The sequence below is a fragment of the Scyliorhinus torazame genome, chromosome 1 (assembly GCF_047496885.1).
Source record: "Scyliorhinus torazame isolate Kashiwa2021f chromosome 1, sScyTor2.1, whole genome shotgun sequence".
NCBI classification, from domain to species: Eukaryota; Metazoa; Chordata; class Chondrichthyes; order Carcharhiniformes; family Scyliorhinidae; genus Scyliorhinus; species Scyliorhinus torazame.
In genome coordinates, this window is record NC_092707.1 from 274,987,576 (window position 1) to 275,012,877 (window position 25,302).

The 25,302-nt window shown below is 48.0% G+C and overlaps 1 protein-coding gene across 7 annotated transcripts in view; it reads right to left on the reverse strand.

The window, feature by feature from the left end:
- The window catches only part of ankef1a (ankyrin repeat and EF-hand domain containing 1a), a 90,492-nt gene extending 66,049 nt beyond the window's left edge, over window positions 1-24,443 (reverse strand). For 2 of the 7 annotated variants that reach the window (XM_072506357.1, XM_072506324.1), the window contains exons 1-2: window positions 24,296-24,443; window positions 23,189-23,584 (exon numbers count right to left, since the gene is read on the reverse strand). In XM_072506357.1, coding sequence (XP_072362458.1) covers window positions 23,189-23,537 — 349 coding nt within the window. In that variant the 5' untranslated portion in view covers window positions 23,538-23,584; window positions 24,296-24,443. The other 5 variants (XM_072506342.1, XM_072506349.1, XM_072506333.1 and 2 more) reach the window with 5 other exon arrangements.
- Window positions 24,444-25,302: the final 859 nt, after the last annotated feature.

Sequence of the window (25,302 nt, forward strand, 5' to 3'; positions counted from 1 at the left end):
GTATGGCCGCCATTTCACTATCGTGACTGATCATAAGCCTTTGCTGGGACTTTTCAGAGAGGATAAGCCAATACCGCCCATTGCTTCCGCACGGATCCAGCACTGGGCTTTGTTGCTCGCTGCATACGAGTATTCTCTGGAGCACAAACCAGGAACGCAGACAGCAAATGCCGACGCACTGAGCCGATTGCCTTTATCGACCGGCCCCATGTCGACCCCCACGACCGGTGAGGTGGTTGCAACCCTACATTTTATGGACACCTTGCCTATCACGGCATCACAGATCCGTGAGTGGACCCAGACGGAGCCAGTCCTGTTTGGTGGGCACATAGTCCTGTTTGGTGGGCAGCATAGACAGCTCCCAGGCGAGTTGCGGGCATTTTCCTCCAAGCTGCCAGAATTCAGCGTGGAAGACGGCATCCTCTTGTGGGGGACGCGTGTGATTGTCCCGGAAAAAGGCCAGGAGCTGATACTAAGAGACTTGCAGAATGGGCATCCAGGTGTGACCAAAATGAAAATGTTGGCCCGGAGTTATGTCTGGTGGCCAGGCCTCGACACCGACATTGAGAAGGTGGCCCAAAACTGCTCCATTTGCCAGGAGCATCAGAAGCTTCCGCCGGCCGCGCCCCTACATCACTGGGAATGGCCAGGGCCGCCTTGGGCACGCTTACATGCAGATTTTGCAGGCCCTTTTCAAGGATCCATGTTCCTTCTATTAATTGACGCCCAGTCTAAATGGCTAGAGGTGCATAAGATGCCGGGGACAACGTCCTGCGCAACAATTGAAAAGGTGCGTTTGTCCTTTAGCACGCATGGCCTCCCCGAGGTGCTGGTAACTGACAACGGCACTCCATTCACGAGTGAGGAGTTTGCAAGGTTCATGAAGATGAATGGCATACGCCATATCCGCACTGCCCCTTACCACCTGGCTTCAAATGGGTTGGCAGAGCACGCAGTGCAGACATTCAAAAGAGGACTAAAGAAGCAGTCTTCCGGATCAATGGACACGAGACTGGCTCGCTTTTTGTTTACGTATAGGACCACCCCCCATGCGGTGACTGGGGTAGCTCCCGCAGAACTCCTAATGGGCCGGAGACTTCGCACCCGCCTTAATATGGTTTTCCCGGACACTGGCGCAAAAGTAGGCCGCACACAAGAATGGCAGGGACAGGGATTTTCTCGGCATCGGGTGAGAAAAATTATTGAATTTAGCAGGGGACTTATTGACATTAATTTACGTATAAAGGATTCAAATGGACCGAATTTAAGATATCAATGCAGTTAGTAAGTGGAAACTTCCCGATAATGCACAGTGTTAGTTGAGGTGTGAAAATCGCAGTCTTCACATTTGGTTTTCTCGCCGTACTGAACAACAGTGTATGCATTTTAAAAGGGAAACGAGAATCAGACAGTCAGTCGGAGGAGCGGGGCTCAAAGACGGCGACAGGGCCAGGAATTCCGAGTTTGCGGCATCAAAAGAGTGCCCCAATCTCCGATTTAAATAAATGGCTCCTCCTCCCTCCCACCACCCCAGGGAATTGGGACACCCTCCTTGCCCCCGCACCATCCTCATCTTCTCTCCTACCACACAAGCATGTGACCTGACACTCCCCCATCCCAGGCAATGGGAGCCCCTCCCCCAAAAGGCATTGGGGCACTCTCAGCCCCTCACACATCACCCCCTTCTCCCCTCAGGCATCCGGGCACTCGCCCCCCCCCCCTCCTCCCCACAAGCAATAGGGCTCTCCCACATCCAGCCACCCACCACATGAGCATCGGGCTCTCTCCACCCCCTCCCAACACATGAGGACCCCCCCCCCCCCACCACCCAATGGAGCTCCCCAGGAGGCCCTGCCATATTCCCCACCACCCTGGGGTTAAATCTACCTGTGTGCTCCTGGCGTGGGCATCACGACTGCTTTTAGTTTTTGAAAACCAGCAGTGATTCATGCCAGCGTGATATCACGGAGACTGAGGGAAGATATGACATGGGCGGACGTTAGGGTGTCAAGCCTGGTAAGCATATGTTAATGCATTGAAACATATGCCCCTTCTCGGCATGAACCTGATCATGTCACCAGCAAAGGGCAGGGAAGATCTCAAATTGAGATCTCGCTGGCACAAATCCCGTTGTTGCCTGCTTGCAGAATTTAGTAGCCATTATGGGATTTGAGCCCGCTAAATCACGGCCTGTGTTTGGGAATTGCGCACTCGAGTTGTTTCGCCCTATTCACTGAGGTGTGCACCAGGAACACAAAGGCGTGATGTGCCAGTGTATATGGAATAGGTCCCATAATGCAAACAAAATACTGCAGATGTTGCTAGTTAAAAAAACTCAGTTAGTTTTGTATAATGCTATATCTGGCTTTGGTGTGGAACTCAGTTGCTATCTTTGAAGAATTCATTAAAAGACAGGATATTTTTGTTTCTTATTAGCCTACTCAACAAGCTGTCGACGAAAAAAAGTAGCCCTAGATGGGAGGTTGTGGCAGCACCCAGGTACATAACGTGGCTCCTTCGACACCAAACCATCCTGACTTGGAAATATGCTGCTGTTCCTTCACTATTGCTGGGTCAGAATCCTGAAACACCCTATTCAAGAAGGCGGCTCACCACCACCTTGGCTGGGCAATTAGACACTCGCAAAAAATGCCGGCCTAGCCAGTAACATCCACATCCCAAGAATAAAGAAAGAAACCTTCTTGTTAAGGGCTATTTTTTAAAATGTTGCCTAATAAGTGTTTATTTTTGATAATATGGGTGCAATTTTCCCAAAATTGCATAGAGTGTTGAATAGGGCGAGAAATGCTGTGTGAAACTTACCACCTTCACAGATGCGTTTTCTCACCTGATTTAACAGCACTCAATGTGCAATTTTCAAAATGCTGGCATGGATCAACCAGCCAGCTGGAGGGGTGTGGCCTAAACACGCCTGCAATGTTGGGAGTCTGAGTTTGGAGTGCCCTTTTTAAAGGATGCCCGATGTCTCTGTTAAATTTAAGCCCCCCCCCCCCCCGCCATGGACATGGGGACCCCCACTGCCAGGGTGCCAGGGAACAATGCCAGCCATGTCCCACAACCCTTGGGACCGACAGGCACCTCCATGCTCCCGGCGTGGTCATCACAACTGGGGGCATGGGGGCATGTGCTGCCGTTGGGCTCTATGGCATCAAACCCTTTAATAGTACGCTTAATATGATTTCCGGTGGCAGCCATGAGCTGAACAGTCTCAGGAAAGGTGTCTCTCCCTTGGGAACTCCTTACCAGGCCCTTTTAACCCAGCAAACGGAGACAAAAACACATGTAATCCCCCCCCCCCCAAACGAATAACCAACTGACTGGAATGCCGTTGAACCAGTCACAGAGCTGGAAAGATAGTAAAAGCTGAGAAAGGGAGACCCCAACCTCAGAATGAGGGGACACGTAAGGCGAAGCAGAGTGGAGCATGGCGGACCGAGCAGGGTTGCCAACACCAACGCCAGCCCACCCGAGCAGTTGGTGGAGCTTCTCTCAATAGAGCTCCAGAAACACAGAGACTCTATAAAAGAGGACCTTGTGTTGGCCATGAGGGCGGCAATAGAAACTGCACTGGCCTCCACAAAGCACGCGATAGACAGAACGGAGCGAAGGCTGGAGACTCAGGAAGTGATGGTGCGGGACCTGGAGAAAGCAGCCACTGACGAGGGCGAGTGGATCGCATCACTCAAAGACAAGGTGGAAAGGTCGGTAACAACCCAGAAAGTGCTCAAATGGAAAGTCGACGATCAGGAGAACAGGTCCCATCAACAGAACCTGAGAATTGCCGGGTTACCAGAGGTTGCAGAAGGCAAGAACCCGACGGAATACGTTGCTAGGATGCTTGGGAAACTGGTTGAGGAGGAAGGCTTTACCAAACCCCCAGGGATAGACTGGGCCCACAGGTCGCTCCAGCAAAAGCCCAAGGCAGGAGATCTACCACGGCGAAACTGCATAAGTTTCAAGATAACGAACGCATGTTTACTGGGTGAAGAAGGACACACAATACACATCTACCAAGGCACTGGAACCGACCTGACCAAGCGCCAGGTGGAGTTTAAAGGAGCAAAGCGGATTTAATTAAAAGAAAGATGCGATTTGGCATGTTGTACCCAGTGAGATTATGGATCACGTTCAACAGCAAAGAACATGAGCGGGATTCTCTGTCCCATCAGACCCGTTTTCTGGTGCAGCGTGCCCCTGCTGGCAGCGGGATCCTCCGTCCCGGCAGCCGGCCTATGGGGTTTCCTATTGTGGCCACCCTGACGGCGTCGGGAAATCTGCAGGCATGAGTGGGCTGCCGGTGAATCGGAGGACAAGCCGACAGAGAATCCCGCCACAGTGCTTTAACATGCTGGAGGAGGCAGTGTCATAGTGGTATTGTCACTGGACTAGTAAACTAGAGACCCAGAGTATTGCTCAGGGGAACCAAGTTAAAATCCCGCCACTGCAGATCATGAGATTTGAATTCAATAAAAATCTGGAATTAAAAATCTCATGATGACCATGAAACCATTGTTGATTATTGTAAAAACCCATCTGGTTCACTCATGTCCTTTAGGGAGGGAAATCTGCCATCCTTACCCGGTCTGCCCTACATGTGAATCCAGACCCACAGCAATGTGGTTGGCTCTTAACTGCCCCCTCAAGGACAATTAGGGATGGGTTAGAAATGCTGGCACAGCTTGCAATGCCCACGCCCATGAACGAAAAACAAAGGAAGCAAACAGGTTCATCCAAAAGAATGGACTCAGAAGGGAACAATAAGGGACAATAGTATTTTTAACCTTGACTTTCTTTTTGTTCTCTTAAAACTTGCACGGTCTGAGGTGGGGTAGAGGGTAAAGGTAATCAGAAACGAGAAGGGAGGGGGGGAGAAACCAAATGGGCTGTACAAAAAGAGCTATTCCCAGGGGGGAGCCACCAGACCGGTGAACAGGCTGGTGTGCGGGAATAAAAAGAGGAGGGGGGGGCATGGGCGCATCTCCCGCACGGGAGCGAGCGCCTGGCTGAAGAGGAGGGCAAAACAGCAATCCCGGTGAACAGGTGATGAGGGGCAACAGGGGTGGTGGTGGGGGGGGGGGGGGGGGGTGCAAATAAGGGGGGGAAAGAGTAATAGGTGTATGGGGAAAGGGAAAAGGGGACAGCAAGGGCAGAAGGGCTCAGGTGGGGTGTCGGGGATTAAATGGGGGGTGGGGGAGGAGGGTAGAATGCTAGGTACAACAGGTCGCACATGGAGAGGGCTGAAAAGAGGAAGACAATGGTGGCCATCTTGGATGGCCCATGAACAAATAGAAACCCCGGCATGGAGGGGCACGCCCATGAGATGAGTATGGCTTACCCCACAGGGTGGGGAGGGGGAGAGGAGCCAGAAATTCCCCATCAGAGTAGTCACCTGGACCTTATCATCATGCTTCGACATGAGGACAAGCAGGCTGGCCATTTAGTTTAGCAAGAGCCTTTACAGTGACAAACACGGTGACGGAGCCAGGGGGGATGATACATTAGCAATAATGATTGCTTATCGAAACAGAATGTGACTGTCAGGATAGGAACAGGTCTTGCATTTGTCACTCTTCCAGACGCTGCTATCTGTGATATGTGATGGTTAGCGGTGTACTGGAAGTGGTGCTTGTAAATATATAAACACTAAATAGAACGATACGAATCCATAGAAAAGGTTCAACCATCCGAGGGACAAAGATTTCTTCTCCAATGTTCACATAATCTACTCCTTTTTTAAAAAATGTTTCTTTAATCGCATCCTTTTTCACAATTCCTCCCAACTTTACACCCACCAACAATAAACAATAATCAGTAACAAATATGTCAATCCCCATATCAATAACAACGATCCCATCCTCCCACCAAACCCCAAACATTAGCCCGCATGTTTACATAAACAAATAACACAAAGGAATCAGGAATCACCCATAGTCACCATCAACACCGCCCCCCCCCTCCCCCCAACCCTCCCACCCACCCACCCCAACTAATGTTAGATGTCATCCAGTTCTTGAAAGTGCATGATGAATAATGCCCATGAATTGTAGAACCCCTCTGAGCTTCCCCTCAGTTCAAACTTAACCTTCTCAAGAGTCAAGAATTCCAGCAGGTCCCCCCGCCACGCCAGGGCACAGGGTGGAGAGGTTTCTCTCCAACCCATCAGGATCCGCCTTCGGGCGATCAACGAGGCGAAGGCTACAACATCTGCCTGCGCAAACATTCCCAACCCTGGCTGGTCCGGCACCCCGAATAAGGCCACCCGGGGGCCCGGGTCCAGTTTCACGTGCACCACTTTAGAAATTACCCTAAAAACCTCCTTCCAGTAATCCTCTAGCTTTGGACAGGACCAAAACATATGACCGTGATTAGCGGGGGCCTCCCCCGCAACGTTCACACACATCTTCTACTCCTTCAAAGAATCGGATCATCCTCGCCCTCATGAGGTGTGCTCTGTAAACCACCTTCAGCTGTATCAGCCCCAACCTCGTGCGCGAGGTGGAGGCATTCACTCTCCGGATCACCTCACACCAGAACCCCTCCTCCATATCCCCTCCCAACTCTTCCTCCCAATTTGCTTTGATCCCTTCCAGTGGTGCCTTCTCCTCTTCCAAAATAGCTCCGTAAACCACTGACACTACCCCCTTCTCCAGTCTCCCTGTCGTCAGCACCTCCTCCAGCAATGAGGAGGCTGGCTCCTCCGGGAAGTTCTGTATCTCCTTTCTGGCAAAATCTCGAACCTGCATGTATCTAAACATTTCCCCGGCTCCAGCCCATACTTACAAAATCTACTCCTGTATTAACTTCTTTGTAGTTGGTAAATCGGTGTTCCAGGGGCGGAATACTCTGCAATAGTCATTTTGGACCACACGCCACACTACATGGATGTGAGGCTGAACACAGACCTCCTCGCCGACAAGATGTTGTGCGAGAAAATATCACAAGCCATCGACGGGTTTGTAACCTGCAACCAAAATGGGGAAGTCTCACCCTTCACATTCTGGGAGGCACTGAAGGCAGTGATAAGAGGGGAAATAATAGGATACAGAGCTCTCAAGGACAGACAGGAAAAGGCAGCTAGGCAACAGCTGATCTACCCCATATTGGAAGTGGATCAACGGTACTCCATGATCTTGACCGTGGAGCTGCTGACGAAGAGGAAAAAACTAGGAAAGCACTGGGAAAGCTGTGAATCAGCTCCGCCAGACTCAGGGGAACCTTTTATGAGCATGGAGACAAGGCCAGCCGCCCACTGGCTCACCAGCTGAGAAAGCAGGCAGCTATGAGGAAGGTAGCACAGGTGAGGGATGGGATTGGCAGGTTAATCACAGCGACAAATAAAATCAATGAGGCCTTTGCAACCTTCTACCATGAGCTGTACACCACTGAGCCCCCGGAGCGGGACTTGAAGATGAAATGATTTCTCGATGGGCTGGAGATACCAGTTGCGGGGGAGGAAAAGAAACAGGAACTTGAAGCACCATTAGGTCTGGGGGAGGTTATGGAGAGCTTCAATTCCATGCAGTCGGGGAAGGCACCGGGTCCAGATGGATTCCCGGTGGACTTCTATAAAAGGTTCATGGCAGCACTGGCCCCAGACCTGTGGGAACTGCTCAGTGAGGGACCCTGCCACCCACACTGGCACAGGCCTCGATATCACTGATCCCAAAAAAGACAAAGACCCGATAGAGTGCGGGTGGTGTAGGGACAAATGCCACCAGCTCTGAATACTTCCGACTGCACAGAGGCATGAGGCAGGGATGCCCACTGTCCCCACTGCTATTTGTCCTGGCAATCAAGCCATTGGCTATCACCCTCAGGTCGTTGAAGGGGTTGAAGGGCATCCAAAGGCGGAATAGAGAACACAGAGTCTCACTCTATACAGATGACCTGCTCCTCTATGTCTCAAAACCCCTAGCCAGCATGGGAGGAATGGACCTCCTAAGGGAGTTCAAGGTACTTCTCAAGGTACAAACCCAACCTGAGAGTTTTAGAATACTCATGGACAAAGACGAGAGTGGTCCTACAGGAAGAGTGCTAAATTAGGGAAAGGCCAAGTATAACAAAATTCGGCAGGAGCTAGGGAATGTGGATTGGGAGCAGCTGTTTAAGGGTAAATCCACATTTGAAATGTGGGAGTCTTTTAAGGAAAGGTTGATTAGAGTGCAGGACAGACATGTCCCTGTGAAATTGAGGGATAGAAATGGCAAGATTAGGGGATCATGGATGACGGGTGGAATTGTGAGACTAGCGAAGATGAAAAAGGAAGCATACATAAGAGCTAGGCGACTTAAAACTGATGAAGCTTTGGAGGAATATCGGGAAAGTAGGACAAATCTCAAACACGCAATAAAGAGGGCTAAAAGGGGTCATGAAATATCTTTGGCTAACAGGGTTAAGGAAAATCCCAAAGCCTTTTATTCGTATCTCAGGAGCAAGAGGGTAACTAGAGAAAGGATTGGCCCAATCAAAGACAAAAGAGGGAATTTATGCGTGGAGTCAGAGGAAATGGGTGAGATTCTTAATGAGTACTTTGCATCGGTATTCACCAAGGAGAGGGACATGACGGATGTTGAGGCTAGGGATTAATGTTTAAATACTATAGGTCAAGTCGGCATAAGGAAGGGGGAAGTTTTGGGTATTCTAAAAGGCATTAAGGTGGACAAGTCCCCAGGTCCGGATGGGGTATATCCCAGGTTACTGAGGGAAGCGAGGGACAAAATAGCTGGGGCCTTAACGGATATCTTTGCAGCATCCTTGAGCACGGGTGAGGTCCCGGAGGACTAGAGAATTGATAATGTTGTACCTTTGTTTAAGAAGGGTAGCAGGGATAATCCAGGGAATTATAGACCTGTGAGCTTGACGTCAGTGGTAGGCAAACTGTTGGAGAAGATACTGAGGGATAGGATCTATTCACATTTGGAAGAAAATAGACTGATCAGTGATAGGCAGCATGGTTTTGTGCAGGGAAGGTCATATCTTACAAACTTAATAGAATTCTTTGAGGAAGTGACAAAGTTGATTGATGAGGGAAGGGCTGTAGATGTCATATACATGGACTTCAGTAAGGCATTTGATAAAGTTTCCCATGGCTGGTTGATGGAAAAAGTGAAGTTGTTTGGGGTTCAGGGTGTACTAGCTAGATGGATAAAGAACTGGCTGGGCAACAGGAGACAGAGAGTAGTGGTGGAAGGGAGTGTCTCAAAATGGAGAAAGGTGACTAGTGGTGTTCCACAGGGATCCGTGCTCGGACCACTGTTGTTTGTGATATACATAAATGATCTGGACGAAGGTATAGGTGGTCTGATTAGCAAGTTTGCAGATGATACTAAGATTACTAAGATTGGTGGAGTTGCAGACGTCTCTGGTGCTCCCTCTAGTGTTTACTTAGTCATGGTGTATTTACATTAACTCCTTGTGTATTTACAGTGATGCATATCACCACATCCCCCCTTTTTTCATGTTACATATTTTCTGTACAGTGTTAAAGAAAAATTGAACAAAAACAGGTAAATAAGTGATGACATGTACAAGATATGATGACAGTGATGACGATACAAGATCAAAGAATAGTTATGATGACATTGGGGATTATACAATACCAAATAACAGTTATGAGTCCAAAGTTCATGAATTTACAAGGTTGAGTGGCTTTCTTGTGCTGTTATGGAAGTGTCGATGTTGATGTTGTCATTTCCTTGTGAACGCCGTCAGTGTCCTGGTGTTTACGTAACCAAGAAGTCATCAGGAGGTGTTCAGGTGGTCAAATCACTTCATTGTCTGATTTGGACTCTTTTTTTCTATGCTGTGGTAGCAATGCAGTATGTCATCTGTGTTGTCCGACCTGGATTGTTTCTTGTGTTTGGGATATTGATGCAGTATGTCATCTGCCTTGAAAGCTGGTTTGCTTGTTCGTAGTGGAGCAAATGTGAATTGGTAAGATGCGTTGACATGCCACGGTATGTTTGCACTCTCGCCATTGTTCTGAGCTGAGCAGTAACATTGTCCTTCATGGGCAGAGTTGTACCATGTCGTACCAGTTGTTGTTCTATTGTTGTGTCATTGTTGTTATTGACGTGCTTGTTGTTGTGTTTGTTGCCTCTGGTACGCTTCTTGTTGTTGTCTGTGTTGTTGTTTTTGTAGGTTTTGTTGCTGTGTTTGTTGCGCTCAATGACCACACCGAGTGGAGAATTTGAGTCCTTCACAAAGTTACTTGTGTCAGTGTCCTTTGTGGCATCTGCTGTTTCATTGAGTGTGCCGTCTCTGATTCCTCGGAGCTCCCCGTCTGGAGTCATGTCCGGTTCACTGGGATCATCTTTGGCTTGTCGATGCTCCCCGTCTGGAGCCCTTTCTGGTTCACCTGAATCACCTTTTCTTGATGCTCCCCATCTGGAGTCATTTCAGTTTCTTGTGGAGAGGCTTGAGTAGATGAGGTTTGAATTAACGTGGCGTCGCTGGAGTCACTAGTAGCCTCACTTTGATTGTCGAGTGCCTCTGTACATACTAGCTGAGATCCGTCAGTCTCGCTGAGATGTCGCACATCTTGTATGGGAATTGTGAAGCCTTTGTCACTTGTCGCACATACAGTGGGTAGACCTTCAATGTCTTCTTGTCGGTTAGATGAGCTGGGTGGACTGGCAGTCTTCTTCTGGTGGCTCAAATAATCTGGGTAGACTCATAGTCTTTTTGTTGTTCACGTGAGCGTGGTGGACTGTCATAGTCGTCTTGCTGTACACTTGAGCGTGGCAGACTTGCATCGTCTGCTGCTGGTTGCTCAGATAAGGTTGCTAGTAGAGGAGAAGTTTGGGCTACCCCCGGGAAATGCTTTCAGATACATGCAGGTGAGGGGTTTGTGAGGCGGCAGGTGAGGGAATTCCCATTGTTCCCGGCACAGGAGATTCAAGATAGGGTGATCTCGGGTGTATGGGTTGGAGAAGGCAAGGTGTCGGCGATATACCAGGAGATGAAAGAAATGGGGGAGGCGTTGGTAGAGGAGCTGAAGGGTAAATGGGAGGAGGAGCTGGGGGAGGAGATTGAGGAGGGGCTATGGGCTGATGCCCTAGGTAGGGTTAATTCCTCTTCCTCGTGTGCCAGGCTTAGCCTGATACAATTTAAGGTGGTTCACAGAGCGCACTTGACGGGGGCGAGGTTGAGTAGGTTCTTTGGGGTAGAGGACAGATGTGGGAGGTGCTCAGGAAGTCCGGCGAACCATGTCCATATGTTTTGGTCATGCCCGGCACTGGAGGGGTTCTGGAGGGGAGTGGCGGGAACAATATCTAAGGTGGTGAAAGCCCGGGTCAAGCCAAGCTGGGGGCTAGCAATATTTGGAGTAGTGGATGAGCCGGGAGTGCAGGAGGCGAAACAGGCCGGCATTCTGGCCTTTGTGTCCCTAGTAGCCCGGCGAAGGATCTTGCTAATGTGGAAGGAGGCGAAGCCCCCCAGCGTGGAGGCCTGGACAAATTATATGGCAGGGTTTATCAAGCTAGAGAAGATAAAGTTTGCCTTGAGAGGGTCTGCGCAGGGGTACTACAGGCAGTGGCAACCGTTCCTAGACCATCTCTCGGAGCGTTAGATGAAGGTCGGTCAGCAGCAGCAGCAACCCGGGGGGGGAGGGGGGGTTGTCTTGCGAAGGGGGAGGGGAGGGTGGGGAGGGAGGGAGGGGGAAGGGAGGTATGTTTGGGGGGTATATGAGCAAGATAATACATGAAAGATCTGGAAAACTGATATGTACGGGAGGAATCCAATGTACAAAGCTCTGTAACATATTGTTTTACCATGCTTATGTCTTGCTATGTGCGTTTTCTTTCTATTTGTTACGGGGGGCGGGTGTTTGTTTGTAAGGGTGAAAAATTGTGTTAAAAAATTTCAATTAATATTTTTTTTTAAAAAAGATAAGGTTGCTAGACCTTCATGGTCTTGTTCATGCAAGGACTGCGCTCTGGAGTCTTGCGTTGCTTCCGTTGCGGAGTGTGTCAACAAGCTCGCTGTGGAGGCTTGTACCGCTCTCTTTGTGGAGTCTGGCTTCGTTCCCTGTGTGGAGTCATGCAGTGGTCTCGCTGTGGAGTCGATCTGTGCGCTCTCAACGGAATCGTGCAGTGGTCTCGCTGTGGAGCCTTTCTGTGTTCTCTGTGTGGAGACGTGCAGTGGTCTCGCTATGGAGTCTGTCATCGTTTTCTGTGTGGAGTCGGGGACTCTTCGTGGTGCGTGGACCACGCTTCGTGGTGCGTGGACCACTGGTTTGGCGTCAGGCTGCTCTCTGTGGGCTTGTACCGCTCTCTGTCTCTTGGCGTCAGGCCGCAGCAGAATCCTGTACTCATGGGTCGGGATGTCGTCTATGCTGGGCTGAGGATCCTCAAATCCGAAGAACTCGTCCATGTCTGTGTCGGATTTTTCATTGTACAACACATCTCGTTGCGGTTCGGATTTGGTACTGAGGTCGCCACGTCCAATGACGAAATCATCGTCTGAGTCATAGTCTTCAAGGACTAAATCATCTCTTAGGGCGGTGCTAACTGCTTGTTGCAGGGTTCTGCGGGGGTTATTTTCATCTACTCGTCGAAGTTCAGGCATTGTGCTGTCGTTCCAGGTGAAAGAATTGTGTTTTCTGGCTTTAAAATTTTTTTCCACTATTTTCGGACATTTCCCCTTTAAGTGGGCATGGTCTGATGTCATGACGCTCATGACGTAAAGCGTAGGATTGGACTCCGCATGCGCAAAACACTGTTTCGCCGGTTCACGTCTTCTCGGGAACTGCGCATGTGCGGCTCCTTGTGCAAGATGGCTGCCAATCAAAATTATCGTTTGCTTCGTTGCAAGCCTACCTTTCCCTCGTGGTGAGTATGGGCGCCTGTTTTACCGATTTCTGTTGTGTTCACCTCGCAGTAGTTTTCAAACTTGTCCAAGACTGTCTGGAAGTCTTTCTTGTCCTGCCCTTTGGAGTACTTGAAGGAGTTGAAGATTTCTGTTGCCCTTTCACCCGCAATGGTGAGTAGAAGATCTATCTTCTCAGCATCGGCTACACCATCTAGGTCGGATGCTACCATGTAAATCTCAAATCTCTGCTTGAATGCACGCCAGTTGGCACTGAGATTGCCGTGGTACCTGAGCTGCTGAGGAACCGGAATCGCGATCATCTTGCCTGGGTGCTGTTGCTGGTAGTCACGGATCTTGCTGAGTTCAACTATATAGATTCAACAGGCACAACTGGCACCATGTTGTGTTTTGTACTCTGGGATAACACAGGCTGCAACTCGATGCAGCTTTGACCAAAAGATACTCCAGACTTTGAAGTAAGTTCAATGTGATTTATTGAACCATTAGCACAGTTCTCTAAGAGTTTGACTCTCCTGCTAATCTTGCTGTAATAACTCAGTCTAACTAACCAGTCTGCTCTAAGCCACGTGGTGGGTGTGATGCTTCTGATCTGCCCCTGTCCTACTCTCTAAGTGTCTGTCTGTGGAAAGAGACAGAGCATGTGTGCCCTGTCCTTTTATATATGGGTTGTGTACTGCCCCCTTGTGATAGTGTCACCTCTGTGTGTCTTGACTGCCCATTGGTCATGTCCTATTCTATGTGTTCATTAGCTGTATGTCTGCATGTCATGACGTCTCTGGTGCTCCCTCTAATGTTTACTTAGTAGTAGTGTATTTACATTAACCCCTTGTGTATTTACAGTGATGCATATCATCACAAACGGTGCCAGGGAGGCCCAGACAACCACACCCACATATTCTGGGCCTACTGAAACTTGTTGGGTACTGGACCGCCTTTTTTAAAGCTATTTCCAAGGTTGCAGGAATGAGGGGGGAGCCATGCTCACTGGTCTTCGGGGTGTGGGAACAGCCAAAGCTCTTTACAGGGTTGAGGGGCTTCCTGATCACCTGCCGGAGACTCCTGCTTGGCTGGAGATCTGCAGTGCCACCCAAGGCCGCAGACTGGCTCTCCAACTTGGCGGAATTCCTCAAATTGGAGAAAATAAAATTTGCCATCAGAGGACAAAGAACAAAGAACAAAGAACAAAGAAATGTACAGCACAGGAACAGGCCCTTCGGCCCTCCAAGCCCGCGCCGACCATACTGCCCGACTAAACTACAATCTTCTACACTTCCTGGGTCCGTATCCTTCTATTCCCATCCTATTCATATATTTGTCAAGATGCCCCTTAAATGTCCCTATCGTCCCTGCTTCCACTACCTCCTCCGGTAGCGAGTTCCAGGCACCCACTACCCTCTGCGTAAAAAACTTGCCTCGTACATCTACTCTAAACCTTGCCCCTCTCACCTTAAACCTATGCCCCCTAGTAATTGACCCCTCTACCCTGGGGAAAAGCCTCTGACTATCCACTCTGTCTATGCCCCTCATAATTTTGTATACCTCTATCAGGTCGCCCCTCAACCTCCTTCGTTCCAGAGAGAACAAACCGAGTTTATTCAATCGCTCCTCATAGCTTATGCCCTCCATACCAGGCAACATTCTGGTAAATCTCTTCTGCACCCTCTCTAAAGCCTCCACATCCTTCTGGTAGTGTGGCGACCAGAATTGAACACTATACTCCAAGTGTGGCCTAACTAAGGTTCTATACAGCTGCAACATGACTTGCCAATTCTTATACTCAATGCCCCGGCCAATGAAGGCAAGCATGCCGTATGCCTTCTTGACTACCTTCTCCACCTGTGTTGCCCCTTTCAATGACCTGTGGACCTGTACTCCTAGATCTCTTTGCCTTTCAATACTCTTGAGGGTTCTACCATTCACTGTATATTCCCTACCTGCATTAGCCCTTCCAAAATGCATTACCTCACATTTGTCCGGATTAAACTCCATCTGCCATCTCTCCGCCCAAGTCTCCAGACAATCTAAATCCTGCTGTATCCTCAGACAGTCCTCATCGCGGAATGGAAGAAGGCTTCCAGAATACATGGAAGCAATTCACAACCTCTTCAAGGATCTGTTCATGAGCAACTAAGTAGGGGAGGGGGGAGAACAGGGAGGGAGAACAGGCCATTACGGGATTTGCGCCATAGCTAACTAGGCCGCTAGATCGGGGCCAATATAACTGCTTGTGCGCTTCTACTTGTTACTGATTTGTGTACATGTGTTTCTTACAGTGTCCATCTCTGGCCTGTATATGTCTTTGCCGATACTTGAACAAATCTATCTCCACTATTTTGGTGTGTAGTTTTCAAAAACAACAGAACAATAGATCATAAGCTTCCTGTGCTGACAGCAATTTGTATTCATATGGCATCTTTAATGTAATACAACATTCCAAGGCACTTCACAGGGGCTATAAAAACAAAGTTTGAAATCGTGCCACATAAAGGTAATATTAGAGCAGATGAATCAAAAGCTTGGTCGAAGAGGTAATTTTTAAGCAACATCTTAAATCAAGGAAGGGAGATAGAGAGGTGAAGAGATTTGCACCATTAATTCCAGAGTTTAGAGCCTAAGCTCTAAGGCACAGCTGACGGTTTAGAAGGGGTTAAAATGGGAATGCTCAAGAAACCAAAATTTAGAGCAGTGCGGAGATGACAGAGAGTTTTGGGGCTGAAGCAAATTACAGAGAAAGAGAAGGGGTAAGGACATCGAGGAACGGGATTTAGTGGGAGGTAGAACATGGTAAAACAGGTTGGGATGACCTCAACTTTACAATGGGTAGAAAGTGGAAAGCCAACCAGAGAGTGAGTTGGAATAGTCAAGTCTTGAGGTAACAAAGGTGTGAATGAGAGTTTTGGCAGCAGATATTCAAGTGAATTTTCTCCATTAACTGTTTGCAGGCTTTGACTTTGCATCACTCTCTTTCTATGGCTACTGTGTCCATCTGATCATATTTCTATCCATATTTGTGTGCTACATTTTGGACATATGTCTATTTATTTGCACCTTAGCTATGAATGCACATAATAGTCTGTTTCTATGCTAACATAGTCACTAACTATGCAAATATTTTGTGCCCATCACTAAGCCGAGATGAATTGTTGTGACTATACCCACCTGTTTCGGTGTTTACTCTTTGATTGGTAATACAGAAAATATTTGTAAAGTTCCTTCCACTGTTTGTGTCTTTGCATGAGCATGTGTGGGTTTGTCTAAAATTTGTAACTGAGCAAGGGACCCAAGGTACAAAATTAGAGGGCAGAGCCGTCACTGAGAACGAGTGATAGTAAATTGATGATAGGTAGGAGTTGTTCTTTCCTGAACCGTACAAAAGAAATAGGTTGCTGATGTATGTGGGTTGAAAGCAACATTAACAGAGGTTTATTAAATAGGTCTTCACTGTACAAAGGCAGGTACTAGGCAAAGAGCCCGCAAAGTCGCCGATGATGCCATGCATGTCAGGTGACTTCGGAAAGAGCATTACACACGGCGGACTTCCGGTGGCGGCCATGGAGTGAGTGGCCGCACATAAGGTAGCCCAGCTCGAAGGCGTTAGTTTGGGCACTTTATACCCATTAGTGGGGTAGCTCCAGCAGGAAAGTGGTGCAGAAGATGTAGAGGGAGAGGTTCTCCCCAAGATTGGTATGCCTACTGACTACTGGACCTGACAAAAAACAGTCAATAGTCTGGCTAAGGAATTGGAGGGGACCTGTGGTGCAGCAACAATTGAGAAAATGGCGGAGGGGAAGGGTGGATTTGTTGATGGTCTTTATCAAAGATGAGTTTTGCCAGCAAAGGAAGGAGCTGCACGGTGACTGGTCGAAGGCCATCGAGGGAGCAGTAGCACCTCTGCGAGATACAAGGGGCTAAGATACGAGAGGTGGAAACAATGGTATCTGACCAGAGCGACCGGACTGTCTCCCTGGAGGTGGAGTTGGGGGCCAGTTAAGAGGTCCCGAGTCTATGTGTATTGCAGAGTTTGAAGGCTGAGGTGATCTTTTTACAGGAGACGCACCTCCGAGTGAAGGACCAGGTTAGGCTGAGGAAGGGATGGGTGGGACAGATATTCCCCGCGGGGTTTAATTTGAAGTCGCAAGGGGTGGCCATTTTGTTGAACAGGAGAATGGGGTTTGTGGGGGCCAAGGAAGTATGGGACCCAGGGGAAGGTTCTGAGCAGGGCGCTGGAGGGAATGCTGGTGATGCTAGCCAATGTGCATGCACCAAATTGGGGTGTTGTGGGGTTTGTGAGAGGTTTGCTGGGAGAGATCCCAGATCTGGTTACGGACCAGTTGATTATGGGTGGAGATTTTAATTGCGTGATGGAACTGAGGGTGGACAGGTCGAGCCCCAAGTCAATGGGGAGGTTAAAAATGGTGAAGAAGTTGGGAGGGTTTATGGAGCATTTGGGAACGGTTGACTCATGGAGGTTTAAGAAACCGGGGTGAGGGAGTACTCTATCTTCTCACACGTGTACAAGCTGTACCCGAGAATCGATTTCTTTGTGGTGAGCCGGGCGGTGCTGTTGGGGGTGGTGGGGTTGGAATATGTTGGAATTGTGATATCCGATCATGCGTCCTATTGGCTGGAGGCGAGGTTCAGCAAGGGGCAGGTGTGGGACGGAGGCTGGATTTGTGTTTGTTGGCAGCTAAGGGGTTCTGGGAAAAGGTGAGGTCGGTGATCAGGGAGTACGTGGAAATCAATCAGAATGGGGAGGTGGAGGCGGCCATATTCTGGTGGTGGTCCGAGGGGAGATTATCTCGTTCAAGGTGCACAGGGACTGAAAGCAGAGGGAGGAGTATGGATGGCTGTTGGATGAGATAGGTGAGGTGGACAGAAGATATGCTGCAACCCCCACTAAAGAGTTTCTGGAGGAGGCGAAGATGTTACAGGGGCAATTTGATAGGTTGACGATGGGGAAGACAGTGGGGCAGTTAAGGCAGGCAAGGGGAATCAATACGAATATGGGGAGAAGGTGAGTCACATGCTGGCTCATCAGCAGCATCCTGACATGACGACCATGCACCTGAAGGCACTTCAGTGTGGCTTCTAAGTGTCATAAGTGCTCTTGTTCATTGGTGCTGGTTATCAATATATTATCTAGTTCACACTGTACCTCCTGTAAACCATTAAGAATCTGATCCATTGACTGTGGAAATAAAGCTGGTGCTGGCATAATTCCAAAAGGCAATCCCTTGTAGCAGAATAGGCCTTTGTGAATGAGGATGGTGAGTAGTTGTTGAGGTTCAACTGCCACATTCATTTGCAGGATAGCCTGCGATAGGTCAATCTTGCACAACGTTTTCCCTCCTGCTAGGCCTACGAAGAAATCCTTAATCAATGGTACCAAGTATTGATCTGTGCATAGAACCGGATTGATTGTGGTCTTAATTTCTCTGCAGATATGAATTTTACCTTCCTGCTTCATGACAGGTACCATAGGAGTTGCCCAGACATTCGCAGTGATGGGTTCATAGAACATACAGTGCAGAAGGAGGCCATTTGGCCCATCGAATCTGCACCGACCCACTTAAGCCCTCACTTCCACCCTATCCCCGTAACCCAATAACCCCTCCTAACCTTTTTTGGACACTAAGGGCAATTTAGCATGGCCAATCCACCTAACCTGCACGTCTTTGGACTGTGGGAGGAAACCGGAGCACCCGGAGGAAATCCACGCAGACACAGGGAGAACGTGCAGGCTCCGCACAGACAGTGACCCAAGCCAGGACTCTAACCTGGGACCCTGGAGCTGTGAAGCAACTGTGCTAACCACTGTGCTACTGTACTGACCCCTGTTTCCAAATGTCTCAGTAGTTCAGATTTGTCTTTTGGACACATAGCATAGGGTACTGCTCTAGCCTTGAGACATTTCGGCTGGCTATTTTCCTTAATCTTCAGCAACACTTGCACTCCTTTCACGGACCCCAGTGTGTCTTCAAAAACGTTGCTGCATTTTTGCACAATGGTCTGTAAGTCCGAATTTGAATCAACTATGCCGTTTACAGCCCCCCAGTTCAGTTTAATAATTTCGAGCCAAAAGCAGCCACAGAGAGCTTGAAAACCTCCTCACACCACATGGAGTGATAGTTCTGAGGTTTGACCACTTAGCTCAACCTTGTCTGTGATGTAACCGCTCAGTGGCAGTATTTCCTCAATATAGGTCCTCAAGGTCAAATCTGCTAGCTTCAAAGGCAGGTGATGATAGATAGTCTCTGGAATTAAGGAGTCGACAGCCCCATATCGGCCTCTATTTTGATAGGTTGTCTATTCAGTTTTGGGACCACCCAAAACGGTGTGAACTAAGATAGAATTTACATAGATAGAATTTACAGTGCAGAAGGAGGCCATTCGGCCCATCGAGTCTGCACTGGCTCTTGGAAAGAGCACCCTACCCAAGGTCAACACCTCCACCCTATCCCCATAACCCAGTAACCTCACCCAATACTAAGGGCAATTTTGGACACTAAGGGCAATTTATCATGGCCAATCCACCTAACCTGCACATCTTTGGACTGTGGGAGGAAACCGGAGCACGCGGAGGAAACCCACGCACACACGGGGAGGATGTGCAGACTCCGCACAAACAGTGACCCATGCCGGAATCGAACCTGGGACCCTGGAGCTGTGAAGCAATTGTGCTAACCACTGTGCTTCCATGCTGCCCCTGTAATCTGGACTGAGAGTATTTTCAGCTTCAGTTCTTCATTAGAATGAAGTTCTATAGCTTCACTGTGCTTGTTGTTCTTGTCTTCCACATTTTGAATTTTCTGAGTTTCAAACAGTTTTATTTCTTCCTTTAAAAGAGTTTGGTGTCTCCCTTTTAGCGTTCCTCTCTGGAGAAGCTATTTTATTCCAGCAAGCTCTTTCTGTGTGGCCAGTTCTGCCACAGTTTTCACATTGGCTGTACTTGCTTAAGCAATTAGCCTGCGAATGGCCCATTTTGCACAGTGATGACACGTCGGCTTCTGGGTAGACTTCTGGGCCACAGCCAGTTAATGGATCCTCATGCTTGCTCAGAGCTGAAAAGACTACTTAGCCATGATCTCCATTGAAACAGCAATATCCAATGCAGTCTTCAGACTTCGATTTCGTCCCGTTAATAATCTTCTCTGAATGGCCTCATTTTTCAAACCACACACCAAACAATCTCTAATTGTCATCTAATGAGTCGCCAAATTTGCAAAAGTCCGCATGTCCCTTGAGGGGTGCGATGCACTGTGCACTATTTTCCCCTTCTAACTTATTCTTTTGATGAAACTGAAACTCTCCACAATAATTAATGGCTTTGGTGCTTAATAGTATTCTAATATTTTAACCTATCCTAGATACGTCTTATTGTATGTCCCCGGTTTCTGAGGCTGAACAAAGTTTCTTAACAAATTGAAAGTTCAGCTACCAATTGTACTTAGGAAGCAGGAAGCTTAATATCTTCTAAAATGTTGTTGCCTAATATATAATAATGGAATTTTTCTGAGTATGACTTCCAGTTCCTAGAGTCTTCATCAAAAGAGCCTATTGCGCTGGAATTTCCGACCATTTGTCATGGTATTGGGGTGCTTGTCCAACTTCCCTTAAATTAATCGTCTAGTTAAATAAAGTTGAATTACCACTTTCAACAGCTTTAACTCACAACAAAAGCTGTAAAACATTTTGTGTTCTACCTCACTCTACCTCTGTGTCTTACTGTACGGCACATGACGAACTCTGCAGCCAGAACTCTTCAGATTGCCAGTTTAAAATTGATATGGGGCCTTACTTTGAATTTTTGCCACAAATTCCTTGCCAGTTCCGATACCAGGTGCGATTTCTGACCTTCTGTTAATCCCCTTGATCGATTCTGTTGAAGGCAGCTCCACTCTTCTACATCGATGTTGAAGTCCTGACTGTCAAAGTTTAGCTTTTTCTCTTCCTTCCAAAAAGATTATTTTTCTGATCTTTTACTCATCGCCAATTTTCTTTTTGTAAACTTTTGCATCTTTAGACTAACAATGCAAAAGAAATAGATTACTGGTGCACGTGGGTCGAAAGCAACATTAAGAGGTTTATTAAATAGGTCTTCATTATACAAGGGTTGGTATTTGACGAAAAGCAAAAGCCCTCTGAAATAGCAAATGATGTTGCGCATGTCGTGTGACTCAGTTCTTAAAGAGACTTTGCATGAGGGCAGCATGGTAGCACAGTGGTTAGCACTGCTGCCTATGGCACTGAGGACCCGGGTTTGATCCCGGCTCTGGGTCACTGTCTGTGTGGAGTTTGCACATTCTCCCCGTGTCTGCGTGGGTTTCGCCCCCACAACACAAAGATATGCAGGTTAGGTGGATTGGCCATGCTAAATTGCCACTTAATTGGAAAATATAATTGGGTACTCTAAATTGATTTTAAAAACGAGACTGTGCACACAACTACAATGACCCACATGTATAACAGGAGATGCAGCCAATGTAGTGAAGTATGAAGTAGCACATTTTGGGATAAACAGTGAAAGGAGATATACTCCAATAAGATTTTTAACAGTTGGAGGAACAGAGAAAACTCAAAATCCTGATACAGATATTTAAGATGAGAGTTAGTTAGAAATGTCCAAACACATGGGAAACTGGATTTTATACAGAATGGCAAGTTAATGGACAACTAAGACCATAAGACCATAGGACAATAAAGAAATAGGGAGGGGAGTAGGCCATTTGGCCCCTTGAGTCTGCTCCTCCATTCCATAGGATTGTGGCCGATGCACATGCAATTTACTGCAGAGAAGGATTTTGAAGTATATATTCAACAGTAAGATTATTAACACAGTGAAGGAACAGAGTGTACAAAAACAAATCTTCAAAAGGTGGGAGTACAGGTAACGATAATGATTAACAAAAGACATTGATGCCGTGTGGCTTGTTTTCCAGTGTTGGAGGCAGCTCACCACTGCTGCGCCATCAGGGAAACCGCCATATGGGAGTCACCTTCCGTGGGACTGAAAATCCCACAGGCGGGGGAGGGCCAGAAAATCCCACCCATTGTGCAGAAAAATAATTAATATTGAACTAATTCTATGTACTGAACTCACAGTTCAGAATTGAACGTAGTTTAGTAGATTCCCTGAACGTTGCCAGTTGTCGCTCAATTGGTAACATTCCAGTCTCTCACTCAAAAGGTTGTGGGAATCAAATCACACTTCAGAGGCTTAACCTCAAAAGTTTCAATATGGAGAGGTGGTGGTGTAGTGGTATTGTCACTGGACTAGTAATCCAGAAAGCCATGTTCATGCTCTGGGGACCAGGGTTCAAATCCCACCACAGCTGATGGCTAAATTTGAATTGAAATCTGATAACCACTGTTGTAAAGCCCCATCTGGTTCACTAACATCCCATTTGGGAAGGAAACCTGCCATCCTTGCGTGTCTCCAGACCAACAGCAACATGGTTGACTCTGGCAAGGCCCTCAGTTCAAGGGCAATTAGGACAATAAATGCTGGCCCAGTCACTAAAACCCACAATCCCATGAAAGATTTTTTTGTTAAATTCCAGTACTGCGGAGTCCTGCACTGTCAGTGGCGCTGCTCCTGCATGAGGTGTTGAATTAAAGGTACATGAAGGTCATTGTATTGATTGTCACCTCCACCATGGGGGACTAGAAAAACCTGGCCAATAAATAAAACCTTTTTATTATCATTATTGTTACCTGTGAAAACCAAAAGAATGTTATCCCTGGTGTCCAACTGGATACCTATTCTTCAAATCTATATCACTATCAACATCAAAATAGATTATTTGGCCATTATCATAATGCTATCTGTGGGATCTTGCTGTGCACATGATGGCACCTTATTTGCTATATTAGGACAATGGCTACACTTAAAGAAACATTTGATTACCTATAAAGCACCGTGGGCATCCTGAGGTTGTGAAAGCAATATATAAATGCAAATTTCTGTTTTACAGGAAGTATATTAGGGCCCCGGATAGCCCACTGCAAAGATTCACTAGATTGGTAACAGAAATAGCTTATAGCTACAAGGAATGGTCAAAGTAGATCTTAGCAGAGGTTTCTACAATTCTAATTATCATTCGAGTAGCACAATAAATTTCACGAAAGCTTCTGACAAGCCAACTGCTGCAGTGACACTTCTCGACCCAAGAATATCAATCACAGACAGAAGTTAAGTGGCCCGTCTGACTTTACCACACAAATATTCATTCTCTTCTCAGGGAACAGGTTCTGCTACTTTTACATCAGGTTCGGTATTTTTACATCAGTGAATAACTATCCAAGGGGAGACTGGTAGTTAGTTGTCACACTCTACCTTTGCCAGACTTGTCCACCAGTTTCATGTCTGCGTTCGCCTCTGCCAGCACCTCCAGGATCCTGTCGTGCCCCACTTCTGCCGCGATCATCGCGGCCGTGCGACCCTCTTTATCCACCACGTTGGGCTCAGCCCCCAGCGACAGCAGCAGTTTGCAGATTTCCACATCGTCAGCAACCGAGGCCAAATGCAAGGCGTATTCCCCCTGGCAGGGTTCGCTCAGGTTCACCAAGTGCGGCACTCCCACCGTGAGCAACTTCTCTATCTCGGCTTTGTTCCGCTGCCTCACATGCTGAATGAGTTTGTAAACTTGCAGAATCTGAAGACGCCCGTGTGCTATATCTGACATCTCACCATTGCAGGCTCAGTTCCCCTCCTCTTCACACTGGGGGCATTCTAAATTAATTAAAACAACATGAAATATTCAGTTATCAGAATCAACCTGCACCCTTCCCCTCTCCCTCACCCCTACCTCTTCACCAACCCCTCCTCCTTCATCCCCTCCCTTTCCCTTCCTCGCCCCTCTCCTCCTCCCCCCTCTCCCATCTCTCCCTCACACATCCCATCCCTCCCTCACTCCCTCCTTCACCCCTCTCCCTCCCTCACCCCGCCGCTCTTTCTTTCGTCCCTCTTCCTCCCCCCCTCACCCCTTTCCCTCCCTCACCCCTCTCTGTCCTCTCACCCCCTCCCCTCACCCCTCTCTCTCCTTCACCCCTCTCTCTCGCCCATTTGGGTTGCCTGGCTTGACTTGATTAACTGTCTACTGTCACAAATGTCTCTGCACCTCAGCGCGGGAGGGCTTCTGTACAATAATATAAAAGCAAAATACTGCGGATGTAGGGAATCTGGAATAAAAACAGAAAGTGCGAGGAAACTCAGCAGGTCTGGCAGCATCTGTGGAGAGAGAAAGAGTTAATGGTTTAGTACAATGTGGCTCATTTCTATACATGTTGATAACCACTTAATGGAAGCGGCGCAGCTTCAGCCCATACCGTTAAAATGCAGATCCAGCAATTTAACCGCAGCCCCCAGCCCCGTTCCCGAAAAAAAAACCTTTATAAAACGGCTGAGAGAGTCCTAATGGGAGGTTTTAATTAAAACACTTACATCCCGCAGCAACCAGACAAAATGTGTGGAGATCCTAATTAAAGCGGGGGGCAGCTCAAGAAATAGAGTCAGGTAAAACAGAGCAAAAAGAATTAATGTCCAAAGGAATCTCCGCCCCCGCAGCTTCTCCTCTGAGCTGCACACACCAGGAGGGAAACACAAAAGGAGTGAAAAGAGTTTTGGAACCAAAGCACACCTGCTCCCATGGCAACAGAATGCGGCGACATTATAAGTAACAAGGAAATGGAACGGCTTCCTCGCCACGTGGGAGCAGCAGATGAAATAGAATGGAGTCTAACAACTAAGACATATGTTACTGCAGGTTTTTTTAAAAATTGTGTTTCATTTTAAACAGGTTTCAGCCTGCGACATGACAGCATGGGGCGGCACCATAGTTTGCACTGCTGCCTCACAGCTCCAGGACCCCGGTTCCATTCCGGCCTTGGGTGACTGTGTGGAGTTTGCACTTTCTCCCTGTGTCTGCCTGGTGGGTGCTCTGGTTTATCCCACAGTCCAAAGAAGTGCAGGTTAGGTGGATTGGCCATGCTAAATTGCCTCTTTGTGTCCAAAAGGTTAGGTGGGGTTACGGGATAGGTGCAGACATGGGTTTAAGTAGGGTGCTCTTTCCAAGGGCTGGTGCAGACTCCATGGGCTGAATTACCTCCTTCTGCACTGTAGGTATTCTATTCTATGGCAGCAATGCAGCTTGGCTGCCAGTTAACTCGCCAGGTCTCATGGAGTGCCCTGTTCCAACAATCTCCCTTTTGGGGAAGGAGGCCAGTGACGGTGGGGAAGGAACACAAGTTAACTTTCCAGGTTGATGGTGATCTTCATCAGAACTGCAGGATGTTCAAAGTTGGGCGGCACAGTAGTTAGGGTGGCTAGCAGGTAGCACCGAGTTACTGCCCGCCTCACAGCGGCAGGAACCCAGGTTCAATTCTGGTCTTGGGTGACTGTGGAATTTGCACATTCTCCCCGTGTGTGAGTGGGTTTCCTCCGGGTGCCCG